At 37.6% G+C, this 22,554-nt stretch overlaps 1 protein-coding gene across 1 annotated transcript in view; it reads right to left on the bottom strand.

Annotated features, from left to right (window-relative positions):
* Positions 1-10,547: 10,547 nt before the first annotated feature.
* Positions 10,548-22,554, bottom strand: part of dpp6a (dipeptidyl-peptidase 6a) — a 304,855-nt gene continuing 292,848 nt past the window's right edge. The window contains exons 17-26 of the mRNA XM_038291115.1: positions 22,338-22,409; positions 20,569-20,676; positions 19,101-19,170; positions 18,667-18,861; positions 17,877-17,931; positions 15,927-16,026; positions 13,827-13,885; positions 13,666-13,738; positions 13,505-13,578; positions 10,548-11,879 (exon numbers count right to left, since the gene is read on the bottom strand). Of these exons, the coding sequence (XP_038147043.1) occupies positions 11,730-11,879; positions 13,505-13,578; positions 13,666-13,738; positions 13,827-13,885; positions 15,927-16,026; positions 17,877-17,931; positions 18,667-18,861; positions 19,101-19,170; positions 20,569-20,676; positions 22,338-22,409 (956 nt within the window). The 3' untranslated portion in view covers positions 10,548-11,729. The remainder of the gene's footprint in view (positions 11,880-13,504; positions 13,579-13,665; positions 13,739-13,826; positions 13,886-15,926; positions 16,027-17,876; positions 17,932-18,666; positions 18,862-19,100; positions 19,171-20,568; positions 20,677-22,337; positions 22,410-22,554) is intronic.

Below are 22,554 nucleotides of genomic sequence, written 5' to 3'. Positions count from 1 at the left end.
TGCTTATTATCTAATTATTTTAAGAGTAAAAAATACTCATTCCATTGGCAAACAATGTCATTTACCTACTCAAATGTAGAACAAATACACTTAATTTAAGAAATTTCTACAGTTGTGGTCAAAAGTGTACCTACACTTGTAAAAAATCATAATGTTATGGCTGTCTTGAGTCTTCAATAAGTTCTACAACTCTTATTTTGCTGTGATAGAGTGATCGGAACACATACATGTTTGTCACAAAAAACAGTCATAAAATTTGGTTCTTTCATAGATTTATAATGGGTCTGCTGAAAATGTCACCAAATCTGCTGGGTCAAAAATATACATACAGCAACATTAGTATTTGGTTACATGTCCCTTGGCCATTTTCACGGCAACTAGGCGCTTTTGGTAGCCATCCACAAGGTCCTGGCAAGCTTCAGGTCGAATGTTTGACCACTCTTCTTGACAGAATTGGTGCAGTTCAGCTAAATGTGATGGTTTTCTTGCATGAACCTGTTTCTTTAGCACTGTCCACATGTTCTCAATGGGGTTTAAGTCAGGACTTTGGGAAGGCCATTCTAAAACCTTAATTCTAGCCTGGTTTAGCCATTCCTTTACCACTTTTGATGTGTGTTTTGGGTCATTGTCTTGTTGGAACACCCAACTGCGCCCAAGACCCAACCTTCGGGCTGATGGTTTTAAGTTTTTCTGCAGAATTTGGAGGTAATCCTCCTTCTTCATTATCCCATTTACTTTCTGCAAAGAACCAGTTCCACTGGCAGCAAAACATCCCCAGAGCATAATACTACCACCACCATGCTTGACAGTAGGCATGGTGTTCCTGGGATTAAAGGCCTCACCTTTTCTCCTCCAAACATATTGCTGGGTGTTGTGGCCAAACAGCTCAATTTTTGTTTCGTCTGACCAGAGAACTTTCCTCCAGAAGGTTTTATCTTTGTCCATGTGATCAGCAGCAAACTTCAGCCGAGTCTTAAGGTGCCTTTTCTGGAGCAAGGGCTTCTTTCTTGCACGGCAGCCTCTCAGTCCATGCCGATGTAAAACACGCTTGACTGTGGAGACTGACACCTGTGTTCCAGTGGCGGCCGGCCCATAGGGGGCGCTGGGGCACCGCCCTCCCTGATAAGAAGAGAGAAACGTAAAATATATTTTTAGAAATTAACTCATAAATGTCAGTTTTACTCTCTAGAGTGTGTACCTATAAGCAAAACAAATTATATAAACTACATTTACCTATCTACTGTCATTAATTTGTGGATTTCCACAGACAGACTCCTACAGTCTCTGTTCTGGGGGCGCTGATCAGACTGAACCACATTTGCAGAGAATCTGTCAATCATGTACTATTGCTAGGTGAATTTAATGGCCAATCAGCGTCTCGGAACTTTATGGTATCGGTCTCCGCCAGTCACGTGACATTTGTTGCTAAGACGCCATTTTTGGTGGAAAAGGCGTAGTGTAAACAACCGCAGCATAGCTAAACGAAGGACTAAAGGGTTTGTTTCTCTGACTGTGGAAAAAAGTAAGCAGAATGCGAAATTACCGGACAGGTGTCGTGCCAAGGTAGTTATCCCTGCGAAAATTTGTATCCCATCGTCAGGAGTGCGCACGGAGTAGGAAGAACAACCCGACTTAACTCCGCTTCAATTCCAACGTGCAGAACTTTAAATTTGAAAGGTTTTACGTGTATGAAAGTTGAGCTTTACTGTTTTATTCTTTACTTCACGTGTTATAACAGAATATCGCCAGTGATATTGATTTAAAACTGATTTAAAACACAAACGTTTGCTTGAAAGCAGGTCGCTGACAGCAGTGTCTACTCCTCCCTCTGAAAGCAAACAGATCCTTGTTCTTTTCCTCACGTTCATTAAAAAAATCTCTCATTGTTTCACAGTGTCCAAATGTTCTCATCCCATTGAAAACTGTTGTAAACCATATACTTGTAATAAAAATGAAATAGAAAATGGAGTGCACGTGTTATCATTAAAGACTATATGCAGAAGGAAATATTTTTTCCTGGTTGAAATTTAGTACTTAAATCTATATCTGTGTTTACAGTAACGTACAATTTATCTATGTTGTACTATCCTTAATAAACAGTTTGTCTTCTAACATCAGCCGTTTTATTTCATCCCATATTGCCAGAACTGGCAGTATGTGTCATGATCGGTTCTCTAATGGAGACCCAAAGATGCAGAACACCACTGACGGACACAGGATGAAAAGTTTAACAAGTATATTTGCACAAGCACATAATATGCAAAAGACTGTTTCGGGCCTGGAATCTGGTTTCACCGGAGTCTGCGTGAGAGACAACACAGTTAAGGACTGTTGACGGGGTTTGGTTTCCAATGGTGCTCTGATAGTACCTTGAGGGTTCTTGAGGTTCTCCTTGGGAGAGTCACTGTTGGTTCTGGAGAAGGATGTGTTAGCAGAGTCCGTTAGCTGCTTCAGCGTCTCACGTCTTATTAGAACAGACCTTGGCTTGGGTTTCCTAGCTCTTGCCCAGAGCTGCTTAGAGGTTGACTGAGAATCTTCAGGGTTGGGCTCGGAGGGTCGGCTCGGCAGGTTAGCTCTTCCAGAGCTTTCACGGAGGAAGCACGAGTCACCAACTGGAACAACACTGCGGCGTTGAGGTAAGGTCTGAAAGCAGCTTAAGTAGTGGATCCTCTGATGGTCTTGATGAGCTGCACCTGTGCAGGAGGCTCCCTCAGAGGATCCACGGCGGACTCTGCTGGAGAAAAATGGGATTTTCTCCAGCTCCCAACAGTATGGGATGAAATAAAACCTGCTGTAATCTGTTCAACCCTGTCTAAATTAGACAAAAAAGGCCCCAGCTTTTTCATTTTTGGCTTATAAGCATCTTTTATGATGACAATTTATTCCTGAAACTTTGGATGTGATGGACCTTTATTTCTTAAAGTTATAAGGGGGGAACAAATTATAGCAGGCCACCTGCTGTAATCTGTTCCCCCCTGTCTAAATCAGGCAAAAAAGGTCCCAGCTTTTTCATTTTTTTTGCATCATAAAAGATGTTTATAAGCCAAAAATGAAAAAGCTGGGACCTTTTTTGCCTGATTTAGACAGGGGGGAACAGATTATAGCAGGTGGCCTGCTATAATTTGTTCCCCCCTTATAACTTTAAGAAATAAAGGTCAATCACATCCAAAGTTTCAGGAGTTAGTTGTTGTCATAAAAGATATTTTTAAGCCAAAAATGAAAACGCTGGGGCCTTTTTTGCCTGATTTAGACAGGGGGAACAGATTATAGCAGGTGGCCTGCTATAATTTGTTCCCCCCCCTTATAACTTTAAGAAATAAAGGTCAATCAACTCCAAAGTTGCAGGAGTTAGTTGTCATCATAAAAGATGTTTAAAAGCCAAAAATGAAAAAGATGGGGCCTTTTTTGTCTGATTTAGACAGGGGGAACAAAGTACAGCAGGTTTTATTTCATCCCATATTGCTGGTTCTGGCAATATGGGATTAAATAAAATGGCTGATTAAAGAACACAAACTGTTTATTAAGGATAGTACAACATAGATAAATTGTACGTTACTATAAACACAGATATAGATTTAAGTACTAAATTTCAACCAGGAAAAAAACATTTCCTTCTGCATATAGTCTTTAATGATTACACGTGCACTCCATTTTCTATTTCATTTTTATTACAAGTATATGGTTTACAACAGTTTTCAATGTGATGAGTGTGTTCCATCAGCTTCCAAATCCTTGCAGACCTGCTTCTTGGTGATTCTTGGTTGACTCTTGACCATCCTGACCAATCTCCTCTCGGTAGCATGTGATAGCTTGCGTTTTCTTCCTGATCGTGGCAGTGACACAACTGTTCCATGCACTTTATACTTGCGTATAATTGTCTGCACAGTTGCTCTTGGGACCTGTAGCTGCTTTGAAATGGCTCCAAGTGACTTCCCTGACTTGTTCAAGTCAATAATTCGCTTTTTCAGATCCACACTGAGTTCCTTTGACTTTCCCATTGTAGCTTTTGTAGCTGAGTCTAATCACTGGGTCAAATGAGCCCTATTTAAATGGGCTCATGAGAAGTCAACAGCTGTACAGTAGTCAATCAGAATCACTTAGAAGAAGTAAAGAGGCCATGACATGAAGCTAATTTGATTGACACAACTCGCTACATCACCAAATTTGACAAATTTTGTTGCTGTATGTATATTTTTGACCCAGCAGATTTGGTGACATTTTCAGCAGACCCATAATAAATTTATGAAAGAACCAAATTTTATGACTGTTTTTTGTGACAAACATGTATGTGTTCCGATCACTCTATCACAGAAAAATAAGAGTTGTAGAACTTATTGAAGACTCAAGACAGCCATAACATTATGATTTTTTACAAGTGTAGGTACACTTTTGACCGCAACTGTACTTATTTCTAGGTCGTTTTCCCAGTGTGTGGCTGCAATCTAGAGAACAGCTTGGCTTTATTTACTTTATGAGTTGGAAAAATAGTTTTGACACATTTTTAAGCCAGAAATTCCACCTAAAAACTTTATCTGTGCAGTTAGTTCATCAGGATTATGATTCTACTAAAATATGCAAGTTCTTTTTGGGAGCGCCAGACCTCCAACATACCGCCAGCACTGGAAATCCCCACTGAAAGCTCTCTGCTGCAACCAGTCTGTTGGCGATTTCCACCTGCTGTAAGTAGCGGATGGAGGTTTGTGGTAAAATGCACAATCAAATATTTTTAATTGGCAAGATTTAACATTACTAGTTAATTAGGCTATTTATAAACTTTTCCCCCATAGTTCATAAAAATGTTTTAGTGCAGCAATAATGATCAGAACTCGCTCTCTTTTTCTTGTACAAAACAATCCTTCTTCCGGCTTTTTTGGCTTTTAACATTTGGGGTTTGTTCCATTGATATTTATTTATTTTTCATATGCACACAGCTCTGCAGAAGCGATCACAGCTTGCATTTAGGCTAAATCCCAAATGGCCCCTTAATCACTAACCCTTAACTATCAAGTGTCACCAATGAAGTCTAACTTGTAGTTCTGGAAGGCACCTTGATTGAAGGTGGTGGGAGGGGCATATAAATGAGAATGGGATGGAAAGGAATGTGGTCGTTGCTACAGCAACACAGTGATGCCCAATTTGTTTTAGCTGTAGCTTGCAGGGTGAAATAAAATCAAATATTTTAAAACAATTGTTTACGGTCAGAGAAAACTTTTTCAAAGAGGACCTGACCTTTTGGAACTAATTACCGGTACTAATTTGTGATTTTCTGTCAGTGGATAAAGATACAGCAAACCAGCGGAACTTAGATTTTCCTCCTCCATTAGGGCGCCATTAGACCTGCTGCCAAATTGCAGCGATGCACTTATGCAGTCCACTCGCACTATGTGGTTTGGGATGAGCTTAATGTGACAGACCCTCCGTGGGAACGCACAAACAGAGGGTTAGTGCTTAGGGGTTGGTTTGGGCCGTAGTGTCTGTCTCTCAAAAAAAAACAACTCCTGGATCAGCGTTTCTGATTGGTTGACGCTCTGGCGTCCAGTGGCAAAGTTAACATTTCTGAACTCCAGCGTTGAACACTCTAATTGTTGAATGCTCGGACAGCAGAACGGTCAGACGCACGGCTGGATCTCTCAGCAACACCCCCCCACACGCACACACACACACAAATTTTGCATTTTAATCAGACGCTTTGACGCCCAAAACATCATCATTGTCCTCTTCCTCCCCTGAGCCAGGAGAAGCAATTCAACAACAACTGCTGCTTACCTTATCAACGCTGCACTTCAAACAATGATATTGACTAGAAAGCTGTTCTAAACGAAATTTCTTTTTGTTTACACTTTACAAAATGAAAAAATATATGTGTGGTCGAAGTCTAAAACATGTTCGATGTGAACGCACCATATAACCTCTAACAAGCGCTGAAAGTATTTTTTCAGTGTAATATTGATACAAAGACATTCATATTTATGTAAGAATAAATATGAATGTCTTTGTATCAATATTCAGAGAAAATTCAGAGCCAACAATAGCATGAGCATATCATAAAAAGATGAAGGAAAGGAAAGGTCAGAAAAGACAGGGCACGACTATTTATAGTTGGCATTTTGTGTAGCAGTGACTGCAGCTCCTTTATAGGGGAATCTGTTTGGAGGCAGGGCAGGGCTGTAAAAGTAGGATGAAATGACCGATAAGAGAAGCTTTCAAAACAAATGAATATGTTTCTGAGCTGCCAAAGACTGGATTTGGATTGCTTTTTTTGCCTGCTTTGAAAATACAGTAAATGCAACCGAAATTAATCTTTTTAATTTAAAATAAAAAACCAGAGTTGAACCACTTTAATATATTGTATCCAAAGATCAAAGTCAAGCATTGATACCTGCTGTGGGAACATGGATTTTATTGCTTGTGACTTTTTGCTTTTGGTTGCTTAAAGACAAAAGGTTTTCTGAAGACTGAAACAATAACCGCTGTTTATGTAAAGATGGAAGTAAATCACTTGGTGATTAAGTCTGATTTAATTCACTGACTGATCCTTTTTGTTTTATGTAAAGATGGAAGTAAATCACTTGGTGATTAAGTCTGATTTAATTCACTGACTGATCCTGTTTTGTTTTGAGCGGAACCAGTTTGCCTTTTAATTCTTTACTTTGCCTTTTTTAATTTTATCTTTAATGGCTGAAGTTTATTAAATGAATAGCTTTTAGTCCCAGCTGGGATCATTTGAAGTAGTTTCTTAAACCTGTTAAGGCAGTTAAATGACCATTTTCACAGTTATGTTTGCCATCTTGTCTATTTCATACGTTCACTTTCCCATTTTATTCTGTTTTACTTCTATTTTAGAGCTTTTACAGTAAGTAGTTTCATAGGGCTTACTAGAATTTTAGTCTAGGGGCTTGAAGATTTGTTTAAATAGTATTAAAATAGTGTCTCAAGGACAACAGACTCATCTGAAACAAATTATTTTTATCCATATCAGCCCAAAATAATTGAAGACCTCAAGCCCCTATACATTTATTACTCATAAAACGACATCTCTTTTCAGTAGGCTTTATACAAACTATTTTTTCATGGTTTGGAGATAAGGACCCCCATAGCAGAGAGCTCCATTTTACAGCCAAAATGGCAAAGATGTTTAAAAAAGGTAAATAACACCACAAACACCATAAAAGTTTGTTTTTTATGATGCAATACTTTGGCAACAAGGCATAAAACGAATTTACACCATGTCACCAAAGTAATAAGGACTACATTTGCTGGATGACAGGTTTTACAGGCTGGTTTCTAACACATCTCATTGCACTGAAACACAGCATGAGACTAAACCAAACACTTGGTTTTGTAAAAGTTTCTAAAAGCATGATCTCATAAGGTTTTCTTTGTTTAGTTTAGTTTCTTTGGTGCAGGAGATGGTTTCAGATGACTCAGGATTTCTTACAGACTGAAAGGAAAGTAAATTAGACTGCCATGATGATAATCTGGATAATGCTCCTGTAAAGAAATGATTATAATGCTACCATGACTCAAAAAACAAACACACAATCACATTAACCTCATTGTTTTGTTCTGATGTAAGAACTGGGCCTTTATATTTGGAAATATTGAGCGGCTGTTACTCCAGTGCCTCTAATGGATAATGTTCCTACGTTAACCATTGGCTGTTGTGGTGCAGTTTTTATTTATGTTGTAAAGTGTTTGTTGAAAACAATGCAGTACAAGTGCTCTGCTGTAGGGAAATAATGCTTGGTGAAGAAAATGTATTATGGATGAACTCCAGCATTCTTAAAAAAAAAAAAAGCCAAAACATTTATGACTGATAAAATATCTACTTTTTTTTTATTCTAACATTTACTTTCATGCCACAGTCTGCCAAAGACCTCTCTTTATGCTTTGGATAACAAAGTTGAACATCTTTGAAAAAGTCCTCCACGTATCGAAAGAAAGTTTGTTTCCATTGGCCATTTAGAGTCCACTTCACCTCAGTTCAAAGACGGCAACAGGAGAACAAAAATGATCAACCCAATGTTAACGTCCAAAGTATGTAATGCACTAATAACACTCGTGTAACATAGTTTTTTTCTTTTCAGAATAAAATGATATTAGAACATTTACACATCAAGCTAACGAGACCGTGATCTCAATCACAATACTACTGCAAACATATTTTATGCAGTTCTGTAAGAAACATTCAGCATGTCAAAATGTATGATGAACTAAGGGAAGTGCAGCAAAGGACCTCTGATCATGCACATCAGTGCAGGAAAAATATGGTAAAATATGGTATAAATAAACTTGTGCCTAAATACATTTATTTCCAAGATGACCTTAGAGGACTTGTTATTTAGGATCCCTGTGTAAAAGAGACATAAAACTAAGGTTGTATTACAGTATTAGCCATTTGAAGTGGCTAAAAGTTAAAGGTAACCCTCCTTTGACAGACTTCCAGTTTTCAAAATAAAAGAAAATATTAATAAAAAAAAAAATTATTAAAATCATTAAAAGCCAAAGGGCAAACCCAAAAATAAGCTTTGATTTGGAAAGAGGGGCATTAAAATTACGCTAATTTCTAACATTTTAGAAAACAAGAATAGATTGGCATCAACATAGAATCCTAGTTAAATATCTCATGTGGCCCAATAAAAAACAAAAGCTAAATCCTGCAGTGACAGAAAGTTATAAATACTATAGAAGGAAATAAAAATATCATCAACAGTGAAAAAGACATCTTGTGCAAATTAAACCAGGCTTCACCAAGCTCAGGGTTAGCAGAATAAAGGTAACAGAACTAGAAGATATCTAAAGCAAAGTTTTTTAACTTTTAGCTGATAGAATATGTGCAACAATGTCTGTTGTGAAAGAGGATTAGAGTCACGTTTAAAGAGGAAGTAAAAGTATTAAACACTGTAATGTCTGAATTTTATATCCACTTTTGTTAGGACTTTAGGTAAGACATCAATCATATTTTATTACAGCATAACCTCTGCCGGAATGTCATTTTGTAATTATTTTTAGTATTTTAATTACAAATTTAAAAAGGTTATTCATTATTGCATTTTATTTTTCATCTTTCATTTTCAAATCCTTTTTGAAATTGTATTTTGTTTTTGCTTTCCCCTCCCTATTTACCTTTTCTCTGACACTTCTGGTCCCTGAGCAAACTGGAAACCAGTTTAACCAATCACAGTTTCTCCTCAGCTGTAACCAGCTCCCTCATTGGTCGTTTTATTAACCAAGTGTGGCAGCCTAACCAATGACAGAGCTTAACTGGTTTCCAGTTTGCTCAGGGACCAAACGGGTCACGGAAAAGGTAAAAGGAATGGTTATGAAGCAAAAAGAAAATGGAATAAGGAATACCTTTTTTTAATGTGTGACTAGCATAGGTATTCATAAACATATTTATGAATTTTGTTTTTTTTAAAATTTACATTTAGAAATAGGATTTGAAAACACATTTTCAAATTCCGGTATTTAATAATTGATTAATAAACACAGTTTAGATGTCATGTTTAATAATTCAATTAAAAATGTTCAATTTGAAAAGCATTTTCAGATTGCCGGATTTAAATGTACAATTTGAAATGGCTGCTTTCCTTTCTCACTGATTCTATTTCAACACTCGGTCGCTATGTTTTCGTTTTACTTGTTCAAAATATGCAAAAGTGGAACCAATTTTCCTCAGAACACTTTTTTGCTTCTCTACCCAACAATGAACAACACTTTGATATCGAGTCCAAATATGATTTTGAAAAAGCATTATGGATTCATCATGTAAGTAGTTCAAATACTGAGAAATCCCTTTACTGTGCACTCCCAGAAGCTTTTATCTAAGTGTTGTGTTACCATATGAAATTCTGTATGCTTATTTCCTATAATTTAATACTTGGATTTGATATGCCATAGTAGAAATACATGCACATAATTTAAAATGGATACAATTGCATGAAAATGATTGTATTATTTCCATTCTTTAATTGCCTAGTGCCAATAAAAAGCTTCAAACCCCAAATCAGAAAAAAACAACACACACACGTATGTATATATTTATGTATGTGTGTATGTGTATATAGCATAACCTTGTGTAGATTTAAATAATTTAGTGAGTTAATTTGCTAAATCTTAGACCACTGTGCTAACTTGTCTTTGACTCATGCATGGACTGCAGTGTCTGCAGGTTTTATACTCCACATGGCTTTTCCTCCTAGATCTATTCTGGCCGACTCTAGAGGGGCGTGCATGGCAGACCGTAAGCTAACAGGACCACTCGACACGTTTAAGAGGAAAACACACTGTTTCCAACTCAAAGCCACATTATTTAATCCAAGAGTAAGTTATTTCCTTCAGAGTTTTTTATAAGCTGCTGATCCTGGTCATATTTATGGGCCAAATTATAAGATACCCGTAGATGTTTGTATTTGCAAACTCTTGCTTGCAGAAGCTGTCGCTCGTCCACCATGTTTTTCTGCAAGCAGCTTTCCTCGTAGTTACAAATATTCCTCTGTCTGGTAAATCAGGCCATGCAGAGAGGCGTAGGTTTTAAAGAGACATAATTAGGCATAAACCAGGCTTTATTTGAAAAATGTTTAGTTTTCACTTTTAACCTCTTGATAAGATCACAGCAAATCTGAACTGTGTCCTCAGTAGGATACATATTCACCTGCCTGTCTGTATTTAGATATTACAGGTATGAAGCTAATTAGCATCACTTACCTATGAAAGGCTAAGAAAGTCAGACATCTTTTTTTTTTTTCACAGTGACCCTAATCCCCTTTCAACTTAAAGATATATTTTGTTTTTGAAAGAAAATATTGATCTTTTTGTCTAAACTCCATGTATAAATGCTTTTTAATAATTTAAACAGTCAGATGGAGACTAACTGAAATTAACAAAAAAAATCTCATAGTGTTGAAGTTATGAACCCCAAATATCTTAGTGTTTTTTTTTTGATAAATTAAGCTTTGTTTTCTGATAAAGTAAGGCACCGTGAATAAAAAACAAAACAATACTGGATGAAAACAAAATCAACTTTGTCCAATTAATAATCCCAAACAAAAATGGCTTATTTCTTTCCCGTTAGACATTTGCTTGTCAAAGACCTCAGCATAACTGTAATCGGTACGAACCTAAAGGATAAAACCAGCATTATTGAGGCAAACAACACTTAAAGGAAAAACAGCTGGATGAGGATTTGTGTGCTATTTTACATACTGTTAAGAACAACAGATACACAACCACAGTCCATGAAAAGTTCATCACAACTTTAAAAATATTCAAGTTCCCTTTATCCACACAGTTCCAGACACCCCTTATGAACACTGCCAGTCAGCGCCAGGGATGTGAATTTTATTTATATACAAGCCCAAAGGTTGTGTGCTATAACGTGCTTCCTCTCATCACATCTTGAAAGTCTGTGTAGGCTTATGCATTCTCTCCATTGCTTTTAAAGATGTCCATCCGGCTGTAAAGGAGTCTGCTTCTTTTCAGTGTATTTCAAAACATCATCTGTCATTTTTACCTCCGTGGGCCTTTTTAAAATCCAAGTCAGGGCTCTGGATGAACAAGGGACGATTGAGGTTATAGTTAGATCCGTCTGCCGGATGGCACTGCAGATTGCGAGTTAAACATATATGGACAACTTGGCCGTGCTTGAGCACAGATACAAGACAGAGGGAATGTTGATGACCAAATGAAAGGGGAGAGAAAAAGGAGGTTGGGAGCCTGTCGAAGACAATCTAACCCTCATCTTCAACCTCCTCTTCCAAATCCTCCTCAAACACACTTTCTGGTAGCCTGAAGCACTCCTCGAAGAAATTCACCAGGGACTGACTCAGGTGCTGCCTTGTTGCTTCGCTGTGGATAAAGTGGCCCTCGTCTGGGTAGATCTGAGAGAGAGAACAGTAAGAACAAGAACAGGATGAGTTTAAAAGGCTCAAATTTTATCCCTAGACCCATATTTGGTTTCTACAGCTGCATTTTAAATAAATCATTTTACATATAATTATACAATCAGCACCAAATATAAAACTCAGATTGGTCCATTATATACATCAAGATTATTTTTTTCTAATCTAATAGAACAAATGCTCCAAATATACTCCTGTAACCCAAAAACATCAGCTTTTAGTGGCAGTGTGAACGGCTTACTGACCCATGTCAATGACTCGGCAAGCGACCCGAGATAAAATCTTCTTAAAACTGCCTGGCTCCGATTGGCATACTGTGGAGCAATCTGACCGGTGTTCTGTCAGATCACCATACCTCGTCAGACCAGCGTACCCATAGTTAATACACACGACGTCAGATTTGCGTTTATCCGTTTAGTTTTGTACGACAATATTGACTTTAAACCACCTCGACGGGCGTGTATCCCTTAAGTCATGTACAAAAAAAAAACTATTTAAGGTCAGTCCACCATACGATTTAAAAAACACAAAAAAGCAAGTTATTTAATAGTTTGTTCTACATGACTAAGGGGATACCCGCCCGTTGAGGTAAAGTGTATTTTTCATACAAAACTAAAGAGATAAACAAAAGGGATAAACTGGTATTGACTATGGGTATACTGGTCTGACCAGGTTTCACCTTGGGTGCAATGTATGGATGTCAACGCATCGCGGCAGTAACGTCTGATATAAAAAGCCAAAATAATGAACAAAACAATGAAGCACACTACACCCTGGCTTCTTTACATGTTTCTCTTCATTGTTTACTTTCCAGATTTGTCATTCTGGTGACAGAATCAACACTAACCCAGTGTGATGGCGTCACCAGACACGCAGCAGTGGGGACAGAGGCCAAGCAGCTTGCCAGCGGGGGATCAGACCCAACTTTTTTTGCCCATGGGAATGGAGCCAAATGCCGATTGTTAGCGGTTCAGCCCCTATATGAAAATCCTGTGTAAACCCGCAAATTTCAGTGGGAAGGAGGCTTAAATTAGATAAAGGTATAGTGAAGGATTTTTGCGTAATTTTGAATTTTGGGGCAACGGCATCTTGAAAAAATCTTCTAACACTCAACACAAAACCAGTTTGGTGAATAAATACTTGTTAGGTTTTCCCAAAACTTAAACCTTTCAATGAAGCATTACTCAATGATTGTAATCCCTTATAAAACATCCAAACCACATATCCATTGGAGATATGTGCTTGATATGAATTTTCAACAACTTTTTGATTTCTCCTTAGTATGGGTTTATAGAGAAAATTAATACCACTATTTAAAGGCTTGTTTGCTAAACTGGAACTTAACACAGTACTCTATTGTACAACTGTTAATTATGTAAAAGTTTTTTTAGCACCTTGAAATACATCCAATCATATACCAAAATGTTTTTTAATCACAATAAGCTCAAATATATATATAAAGTTAACTAGAGCAGACAATAAATATATCTGTATAAAAACCAAAAACCTTGATATAAAGAAAAGGTGGTGGCTGCTATTGCAGGAATCAGAAACCTCCTAAAGGCTTAAATATATAACACTGATTTCTAAAGGAAATTACATACCTGCAAGGTGTAGTTGGCCTTTTCACTGATGAGCTGGGAGATGAATTTCGCTGTGTGTTGGAAGTGGACTTTTTCTGAGAAAACAAAAGCATAAAAATCAGATGGATGCATTGTGTTTTGCTGAACTTTAAAGAGGAAAAAATTTCATTTTGCAGCCTTACCATCAGCTGTTGGGTGAATGATAAGAAACTTCTTATCCATGAACTGAGATGCTCTGTGTGCTAAATTTGCCATCTAAAAGGAACAAGCCAAATATTTTTGTTGTTGTTTTGTTGAGTTAATCACAGGTAAAGAGAGTAGAGGTCCTGCAGTGAAATCCTACCGTGTATGCTCTTGGATCTGGTTTAGGCAGCCCAAGATATCTCTCAGAAAAAGCAGAAGCTGAAAAGAAAACTCAGTTACTCACAGTTTTGTGAGGACACATTCACCACAGATAAAACACTTTTGGGCCTTTAAAGCGTAACTCACTCTTATTTTGCCACCAAAGTGAGCAGTAATGAAAGACTGAGGGGCGGAGCTAAATGTAAGTATGATGACATTAGCATCAGCCAATGGATGAGGCATGTAACGTTTCAACCAGTGGGTGAATTTACCTGCAATACCCGACGTTCAACCCCAAGAGGGCAGCACTAACACGGTTTTAAAACAAATCTTGTAAAATGAAAGAAATTCATATATAAAAGTAAAACAGAAATACAGAGTACCATAAACTAGTCCCCCTTTGGCCAGGCTTATTTAGCATACGAATCTGGGTAATATTTAGGTATATTTACTCAAAGTTAATTGAGTAACTTTTTGATAAAAATATAATTTTAGGAGTAGTCTTACAACACCATGCTTTTTACTTTTACGTTTCTGTTGTTCTACTCACTAAAATGTTGCCTACAGCATCCATGGTAAATAATTAAAAAGAAAGTGTTTCAAAACATTCGTTATTTCAGAATAAGTTTCCTTGTTTTTGTAGGCAAGCCAACTTAAATGCATGCTTTTTGGGAGAGATTGCTGAAGAGTTGAGGACAAAATGCAAGCCAGAAATATCCCTGCAAGCTCATCCAGGAGCAGCATGTCTTGCAAGTCAATGAGGATGTATTCAAGTGGTTATTCTAACCAAATATGTCAATCTGTCTGTCTGTCTGTAAAGTGCCTCCAATTCACATGTAGTGTGCTTTGTGCTATATAAATAAACTGAATGAATTGAACTGAAATTATGACATTTAGAGGTCAAGCTAATCTACAGTAAGGAGTAACTGTCTCACTAATTTAATGTTAGAAAGAAAAGTGGTTTGGAAAAGTTTCTGTTCTGCCTGGAATAGTTTTTTTTTTTTTTTACATTTTTGTTTAATTTATTATAATATTTTAAAATAACATAAGTTACAAATAACTTAATGTTTTGGTCTATCTTAATTACATAATTTTATATGTTAGATGTTATGATGGATTACATAAATTGCCTTTTTACCAAATACCCTTTTTTACTCTCACTTGAGTAATCTCTTGGAAGGCAACTTTTTGGCTTCATTTGAGTAAACATATGGTGAAGTAGTGTTAGCGTTACCAACATCTGACACATATATGCAAAAAAAGTTGATTTTTGGTATGGGTTAAACTATTTAGGACAACTTGCTGAGAGAAAATTGATACGCATAAATCTCCAGACCTACAAAGGTTTGACATTAATAGAAAACTACAGAACACCAGGGGAACTGTCCAGAAAAATCAGCTTAATAATCAGGGGTGAGAGGCAGCCAATAATAAATAAGCCTCTGCTCTAACATTTAACCCTTTGAGCCCCAAAGAACACCACACCATATGTGGATTACATTTAATACACAAAATCAAACATGTCAGTCTTATTTACTTATTGCTTAAATTAATATTTATATTTCTTTATTGAATATTATTTATTACTTTAATTAATAAACAGGTACATTTAAGAAAAACGTGAAGGATTTTGACTTGTTTTTATGTCAACATTTATACAAAGTCCAGTAGGAATATTTGCACTGTTAGAGGAACTATACTGATGGGAAACGGTCACACAGTGACACACAGATCCTACTTTAATTTACAGTTTCCTGCCTCTGTATTCCCGCAACTAAAACAGCGCCGTCTTTCCAACCATCTCTCTCCTGGTACATGCCTCATACTTTATCTCTCAGGTTATATTCCTCAGACAGATGAGGTGAGGGTGCTGTATGATTGGGTTCCAAGTGCAACTGCTCCATCACATTGAATCCAGACTCCCAGAAAGGGGTAAAGGTGCTAAAAATGCTATTGGTCTTTATTTTTCCCTTCCAGTATATTCTGGCAGCTCTGGCTGAGCGCTGACAGTTCTGATGACTTACATCAACACATGCAGAAGAGATTGGAACTTTTTGCATTTGAGAGCGGAGATAAAAATAAAAAAGAATGAAGTGCTTACCATATAATTCAAAGTCGATGATGGGTGAGAGGATAGCTCCGCATTTTAGTGGAGACTCCTCACCGCTGAGTAACAGGCTGGTCACGTAGCCTCCATACACCTGAGGAACAACAACTCTGTGTTATCACACAAAAACAAGCGAGAGGCGTAAATACAAGAGCTGAAACATGAAGTGAATTCTACGTTCCAGACACTGCGGTCTGGGTCTGAGTACTAATATTTGTTAAGCAGTGACTGTGCAGGACTGGTTTGCTTGAGAAAGCCCCAATCCCAAAGCTGTTTCCTCATATTATGTTCACCATTCTTTCTCTGAAGGACTGAATTATTTCTGTATCGTTTCTCTTGAGTTGATAATAGGACAGTCATTTTCCATTATATCCAGAGAAAAAAACTGACATTTCAACCCAGACTTTTATGATTCAGAGGATTTTCCCCCATGTTGTTATACAGAAAAATATATATAATGAAATAATGGACTGTGTGAGCATGTAATGATTAAAATAGACACTAAATACAGATAAAATAGGGCAGTAGAGGTGTGTGTGTGTAAGTGAATCTATCTGTCTTACTCATGGCTGACCCAGCATGAGTCGGCCAATAATGTTGCAGTGACATGGTTTTAGACTGAAAACACAGTGATTAAAACAAGAGCTGCCGAGCTCACAGCCAAACCAGTACGTACGCATAGCTGCTTCTATCATATCTGTTTGGTTAGAATCCAAGATTTCCACAAATGAATCCACATTTTCATTTGTTACTATGATTGGCTAAAACCAAACTTACAAACCAAACTGGGTATTCTCCATATAATGGAGAATATGGGGTCAGGCGCTACCTGATGCATCTGGTGAGGAATTTTTCAGGCATTATTAAGGTAAAGAAAGGAAATATAGCTCTAATGCGAGGTACATCAGGTTCAGTGAAGTTATTTTAAAGAAACCATGGTTATACCGGCATGTAAGCCGAGGTGGTCCGCAGCCAGAGAAGGAATGATGAGGGGCACAAAGTCACAATAGCTACGGGAGGGGGGAAACTGTCGTATTGAATATAGTAAAAAGGGAAGCCGGTTAAAATCAGTACTCTGTTTTTAACACGTATATAATCAGGCTTTGTATATAAATGTGTACCACCAACCCACCCACCCACCCACATACCCATCCATCCATCCATCCATCCATCCATCCATCCATCCATCCATCCATCCATCCATCCATCCATCCATCCATCCATCCATCCATCCATCCATCCATCCATCCATCCATCCATCCATTCATCCATCCATCCATCCATCCATCCATCTTCTGTCACGCTTATCCCAAGCCGGGTTGTGACGGGTGCTGGTGCTCCAGCTGTCTACGGGCAGGAGGCGGGGTACACCCTGGACAGGTCGCCAGTCCATCGCAGTGCAACACAGAGACAACAGGACAGCCATTCATGCACACACTCACAGCTAAGGAGAATTTAGAGAAGCCAATTAACCTAATAATCATGCTTTTAGACTGTGGGAGGAAGCCAGAGTACCCGGAAAGAACTCACGCATTCTCAGGGAGAAAATGCAAACTCCACGCACAAAGATCCCAGGCCGGGAATCAGCCTGGTACCTTCTTGCTGCAGGGCAGCAGTGCTACCCACTGCGCCACTGAGAAGCCCAAAAAATGTGTAAATGTGTACCATATTCCAGTAAAATTACTGCTTTATAGAGAAACTGATGCACTAAATTTAGATTACCGTAACTAAAGCAACCGGATAACATTACTACTTGGTTTTGTGTTTTTTCCTTGTTTTATAACGATGTAATCCAGATTTTATCTAAGAATGTAACCAAATAGCACTTATTGAAAGTATTCTATGTTTTAGACAAGGATGGAAAAGTAGGAAATTGTTGGATTTTGATGAACTCCTGCATAATAAGATGATTTATTGAGGTGAAGAACTCCCCAAGGCTCTTACCTGTCCGAAAGCTCCGACCCTGGTTTGGTCCACGTACGGCTCATTCAGAATAAGACTATAAAATAACAACAACAACATGTAATGTAAAAATTAATGCCTGAAAAATCTGTGAAAACTAACTATTTGAAGCTTTAACACAGGATTTAATTAAATATCAAATTTTCTCAGACTCATTCTTAATAGTTTGAAATGAAATGTTTTAAACTATCAAAAGTTATCAGATATATTAATATTTGTCATTTAAAAATCCATATGGCAGATGGCAAGGTTGTATTTATTTTACCAAAATTTGCAAAGAAATATTATGATCATAAAATAGAGATCCACATTTCCAATCCAAATCAGATAATTAAATTCAGATATCTGCTGATCCAGACACTTTTCTGATGTCAGAGCTCTGTTTACTTTAATCAATAGGCTGTTACAAACTGCTCTCCAAAAGCAGATAATAGGAATAGATGTACACATTCATTTCACAAAATGTAACCTGAGATTAATTTAAAGTCAAAAAAGCTATAAAAACAGTAAATAGTGTTAATACAAATTCCATCCTGAAAACAAACATATTGATTAAAGCAAAGACAGATGCTTATAAAGGGGTAAGCCCTATCACTGTTCAAGAGATTTTGAACATAACTTAGATATATCATAGAAATAGCCTTAATAGATCTGCTTTGATGGATCAGGCTGCCATCTTCTTTAATATTAGGACTGATACAGATATTCACATTAGATTGGTGAATGTCTAATTTTAAAGTCTTGCTTGTCTGCAGTGAAAAGAGGCTTGTACCTGAGAGCATCCGTCTGATCCTGTTCCTCAAACACGCCCAGCTTCTTATGGATCCGGTGCAGAACGTTGGTACCCTGGAAGCCACTGCCTCTACCGTCACAGCGCACCACAATGGCACCAAAGCTGCTCACCAGAACCGTGGCCCAGTCCAAGACAAACTGCTCTGACACCGATTGGCCGCCAGGGTTCCCGTCACTACACCACAGACAACACACTGATGTAATGAGCTGGTAAAAGGGGCTCATTAAGCAACTCATTTCGAAGATTTTAGACAGTTTCCTCTAATTTTAGATGCTTATTGGTTCGGTACTGTTCTATTTCTTTTAAACAAACAAAAACAAGCCATAAAAACAAACAAACCAAAAATAAAACCATGTGAAAGAGCTGAGGATGGTAGAAAATACTTCTCATCTCATATTTATGCAGATACGTACACAAGCAGAAGGAGCGGATAGTGTGATGAATCCACAAAGCCGGCGGGTTTTAGGATCTTTAAAGACAAGACTGAAACCCAGAGTAAAACAAATGTTAGCATAATAAATGTATTCTGTATCAAAATGAATTGCATCCACCCCACTTATTGAAACTCCTTGTAAAGATTTATAAAATGGATTCTGCTTAATATACAGTAGTCCAGTCCCACAGAAATGTTGTAAAAATCTCTTCCTTAACCCAAATAATTCCTAATAAATCTAACCCTGATGCATAATTTGGTTGGAATAGAAACATGTAATTAGGGATCAGCTGCATTGGGTTTTCCTGTGGGAGGACAAACAAGGTTTTCTCTTAGTAACTTCAAAATTGAAAGTGCAAGAGAATATGCCACTAGGGTAGAGTCTATATATATTGTAATTTTACCCATTTAAAAAAAATCTGTTACAAACATAAATCCTCCCAGACAGTCAATCATAAAAATCTAAAGAAACTGAAAATGTGACAAGAAAAGTAGGATAAGGACCTATACATTCCTGATTAAATGTTCCACTTCAAAATGTCCCTTTTTTCTAACTATTATTACTTTTTGAACAAGAGAGAACAATATAGAATAGAACAGAAAATCTCTTTATTGTCCCACCATGAGGAAATTGTGGTGTTACAGCAGCAAATATTTTGCAAAAGTGGTCACACAAATTGCAATCTTAAAAAATGTAAAATATATACTTAATGCATAAATTATGAATCAATACAAAGTAATTCTGCCTCCAATTATACCTTGTTGTAAAAGCCTATTTTACTGTTTTTGATCTCTGAACAGATCTTCCTGTTAAAAGGGAGTTTTTCCTCTCCACTGTCGCTACAAGCATGCTTAGTGTGAGGGATTGTAGTTGAGTCAATGAGTTGTTGCAATCAACTGGTTTTCCTTAGCTAGAAAACTTTTAATCAATTTGACTGGATGACCTGGTTGAACTGTAAAGTGCCTTGAGATGACGTGTTTTTATTGGCGCTATATAAATAGAATGAATTGAATTGAATCTTTTGCAAATAAGAGTTGGAAAATCTGTTACTTGTTACCTAAATGAAAAACTGGACTTTCAATATTTTTTTGGCCTCTAAACCAGACCAGGGCTAACATTCACAAGTTAATTATGATTAACTATAACCCTAATATTGGGGTGTTGTAGGTGCCAAAAAGGTTTAAATAAATGTTATGATCATTCTTAAAGTCCCTTCCTATGCAGGTCCCGGGATAACGGTATCCCAGATACAAAAATAGCCTTGTTGTCCTCTGAGCTAAACCCTAAAGAAAACCTGAAGGGTGAACTGGAGAGAAGAAACCATTAGACAGAATCCTTACGGTGGATGATCTACATCAAATACCTGAAATTTATTTTTTTACTCTCTTTACCAGGAGTGTCAATACTTGTGGAGGGCATTGCATATATTTCTAACTGGAACACATACTATATTCGTCCATGTTGATCTCCTTGTACTCCACTGTAGGCATCTGCATGGAGTTGAGAGTCAGCCTGAGGTTCTCGTTGCTCTCCAGTTTAGAAACCTCTAAAATACCTGCAGACAGCAAACAACCAGAAACAGAATTAAATAAATTAAACAGTAGGCCCAACCTTTATGACCCCGACAAGCAGCAGCCGACTGCTGTTCAAAGCCTAACTCTGATTTGCTCCTAAGCAACCTTCTACATTTTGAAACTCTTCTCTCCTAAAAAAAAGGAAGCAGTTGTTCTTATTCATTGAGCACAGCTCCTTTGTCCAACACAGACTTGTCACCGACGGCTGTCTCAGCGGACGAGGTCTAACGGGCAGCGGCGACCATGTACTGGAATTGTTTTCTGCCATGGCGTCAGAAAACAAGCCATTTGCAGAAGGAAAATCAGCTCAGCGGCTGCCACAGCTGCTCCTACTTACAAATTCAGATACAAGCTGCAGGAAGGAAATGTCCTACGCAGCTTCTGAGGAGGGGGAGACGGACTGCACACATCATTCATCGTATTTCAGCATATATTTTAGATACATTCATGAAAATGACCTTGTCTCTGTAGGGATACTGCTGACTGGACTGCCATGAAGGGGACTCAGACAATATAATCTGCAAGAGACATCAGCTCATGAATCTATAATCAGGTCAGAGCTTTTACAGTACTTCACTAAAAAAAAAACTTGATACACCTGCAGCTTAATTGTTGGGCTGGCATGCTCAGCATTTTTAGCAGATCCCAGCTTGCTTAGTCAGAAACCTAAAACTGTCAAACTGGGATAATGTTCTCTATGTAGGGGTGAAGTGGACATAACGTTATTTGAGGTAAATTTAATTTTAGGAATAGAGATAATGTAATCTAATCTTGAGTGCATTCTACAAAATCCTATCTAAAGAGTTTGATCTCCCCTTTATAAGAAACTGTGATTGGCTAAATATAAAGTTATTATATGCTCTATAGGAACAGTAAAGATTCAATCCAAAGTCTTCAAATATCCTGTTCTTCTCTGGATTTTAGTTGCAGAGAAATCTCAGTTTTGTCACCATTACAATTTCTGGGCCCACATTTATGAAGTTTCCCAAAGTCCTCTCAGAAACTTACCGTAGCTAAAAAAGTGTGCCAAGGAGTTTTAGGATAAGAGTGATTCAGATAGCTGCTGAGAGCTGCAAAGACAGCACAGAAATTTCTATCCTAGAGTAGAGCTGTGGTTACTGGGTGCTAGGTGTGACAATGTTTTCTTAGAGATGGGATCGGTTGATACATTCTCCCCATATCCCCCTGCAGAGCATGTTGGGCCCTGACATGCAAAGAGGTACAAATTCATGTCTGCAGTTTTTACTATAAAACCCATGCACTGGTTGAATGTTTGACATTCTTAATCAGGTTAATCAAACACATTGGGTTATGATATAATTTACTGGGGCATGTACAGCTTTTAATATAATCCAGAAGGGTTGATGTTATTACTTAAAGACAAAAATTGCATTATATTATGCTGATATTGCTGTTGGGGCTGCTCATAATGTGATGAGTGTAGCCACATTGGGATGTAATGAGATTACCAACATCATTTCAGGCTTGGCTTGCAGAAATACAGTGACTCAGTCCTCAGGTGATCATTCTGCAGGGAAGAATCCTTTCTGACACAGTGATTTTTATGCTCTTGACCTTTGGGACACTCAAAACGTCGGGAACATATTTCATGTGCAGCTTTAGTAACAGGTGAAATACTCACACTCTCTTTCCTGAGTCTCACTGTCGGCATCTCTTTGAGTCTTGTACACCGCCACAAATGGGATGTCCGGCCCTAAAAACACAAAAAAATAAAACTTTATATGTGTAATGAGATACAGCTGTGGCGGTTCTAGATTTTACTGTAGGTTATTTCAGTGTCATTTGAAAGTTTCGTTCAAACATTAACATTCCCTTTTTTTTTTTACATCTACAAACTT

Source organism: Cyprinodon tularosa, unplaced genomic scaffold, assembly GCF_016077235.1.
Source record: "Cyprinodon tularosa strain WSP-4 unplaced genomic scaffold, ASM1607723v1 ctg294, whole genome shotgun sequence".
Classification (NCBI taxonomy): Eukaryota; Metazoa; Chordata; class Actinopteri; order Cyprinodontiformes; family Cyprinodontidae; genus Cyprinodon; species Cyprinodon tularosa.
This window is presented reverse-complemented; position numbering and strand designations above follow the sequence as displayed.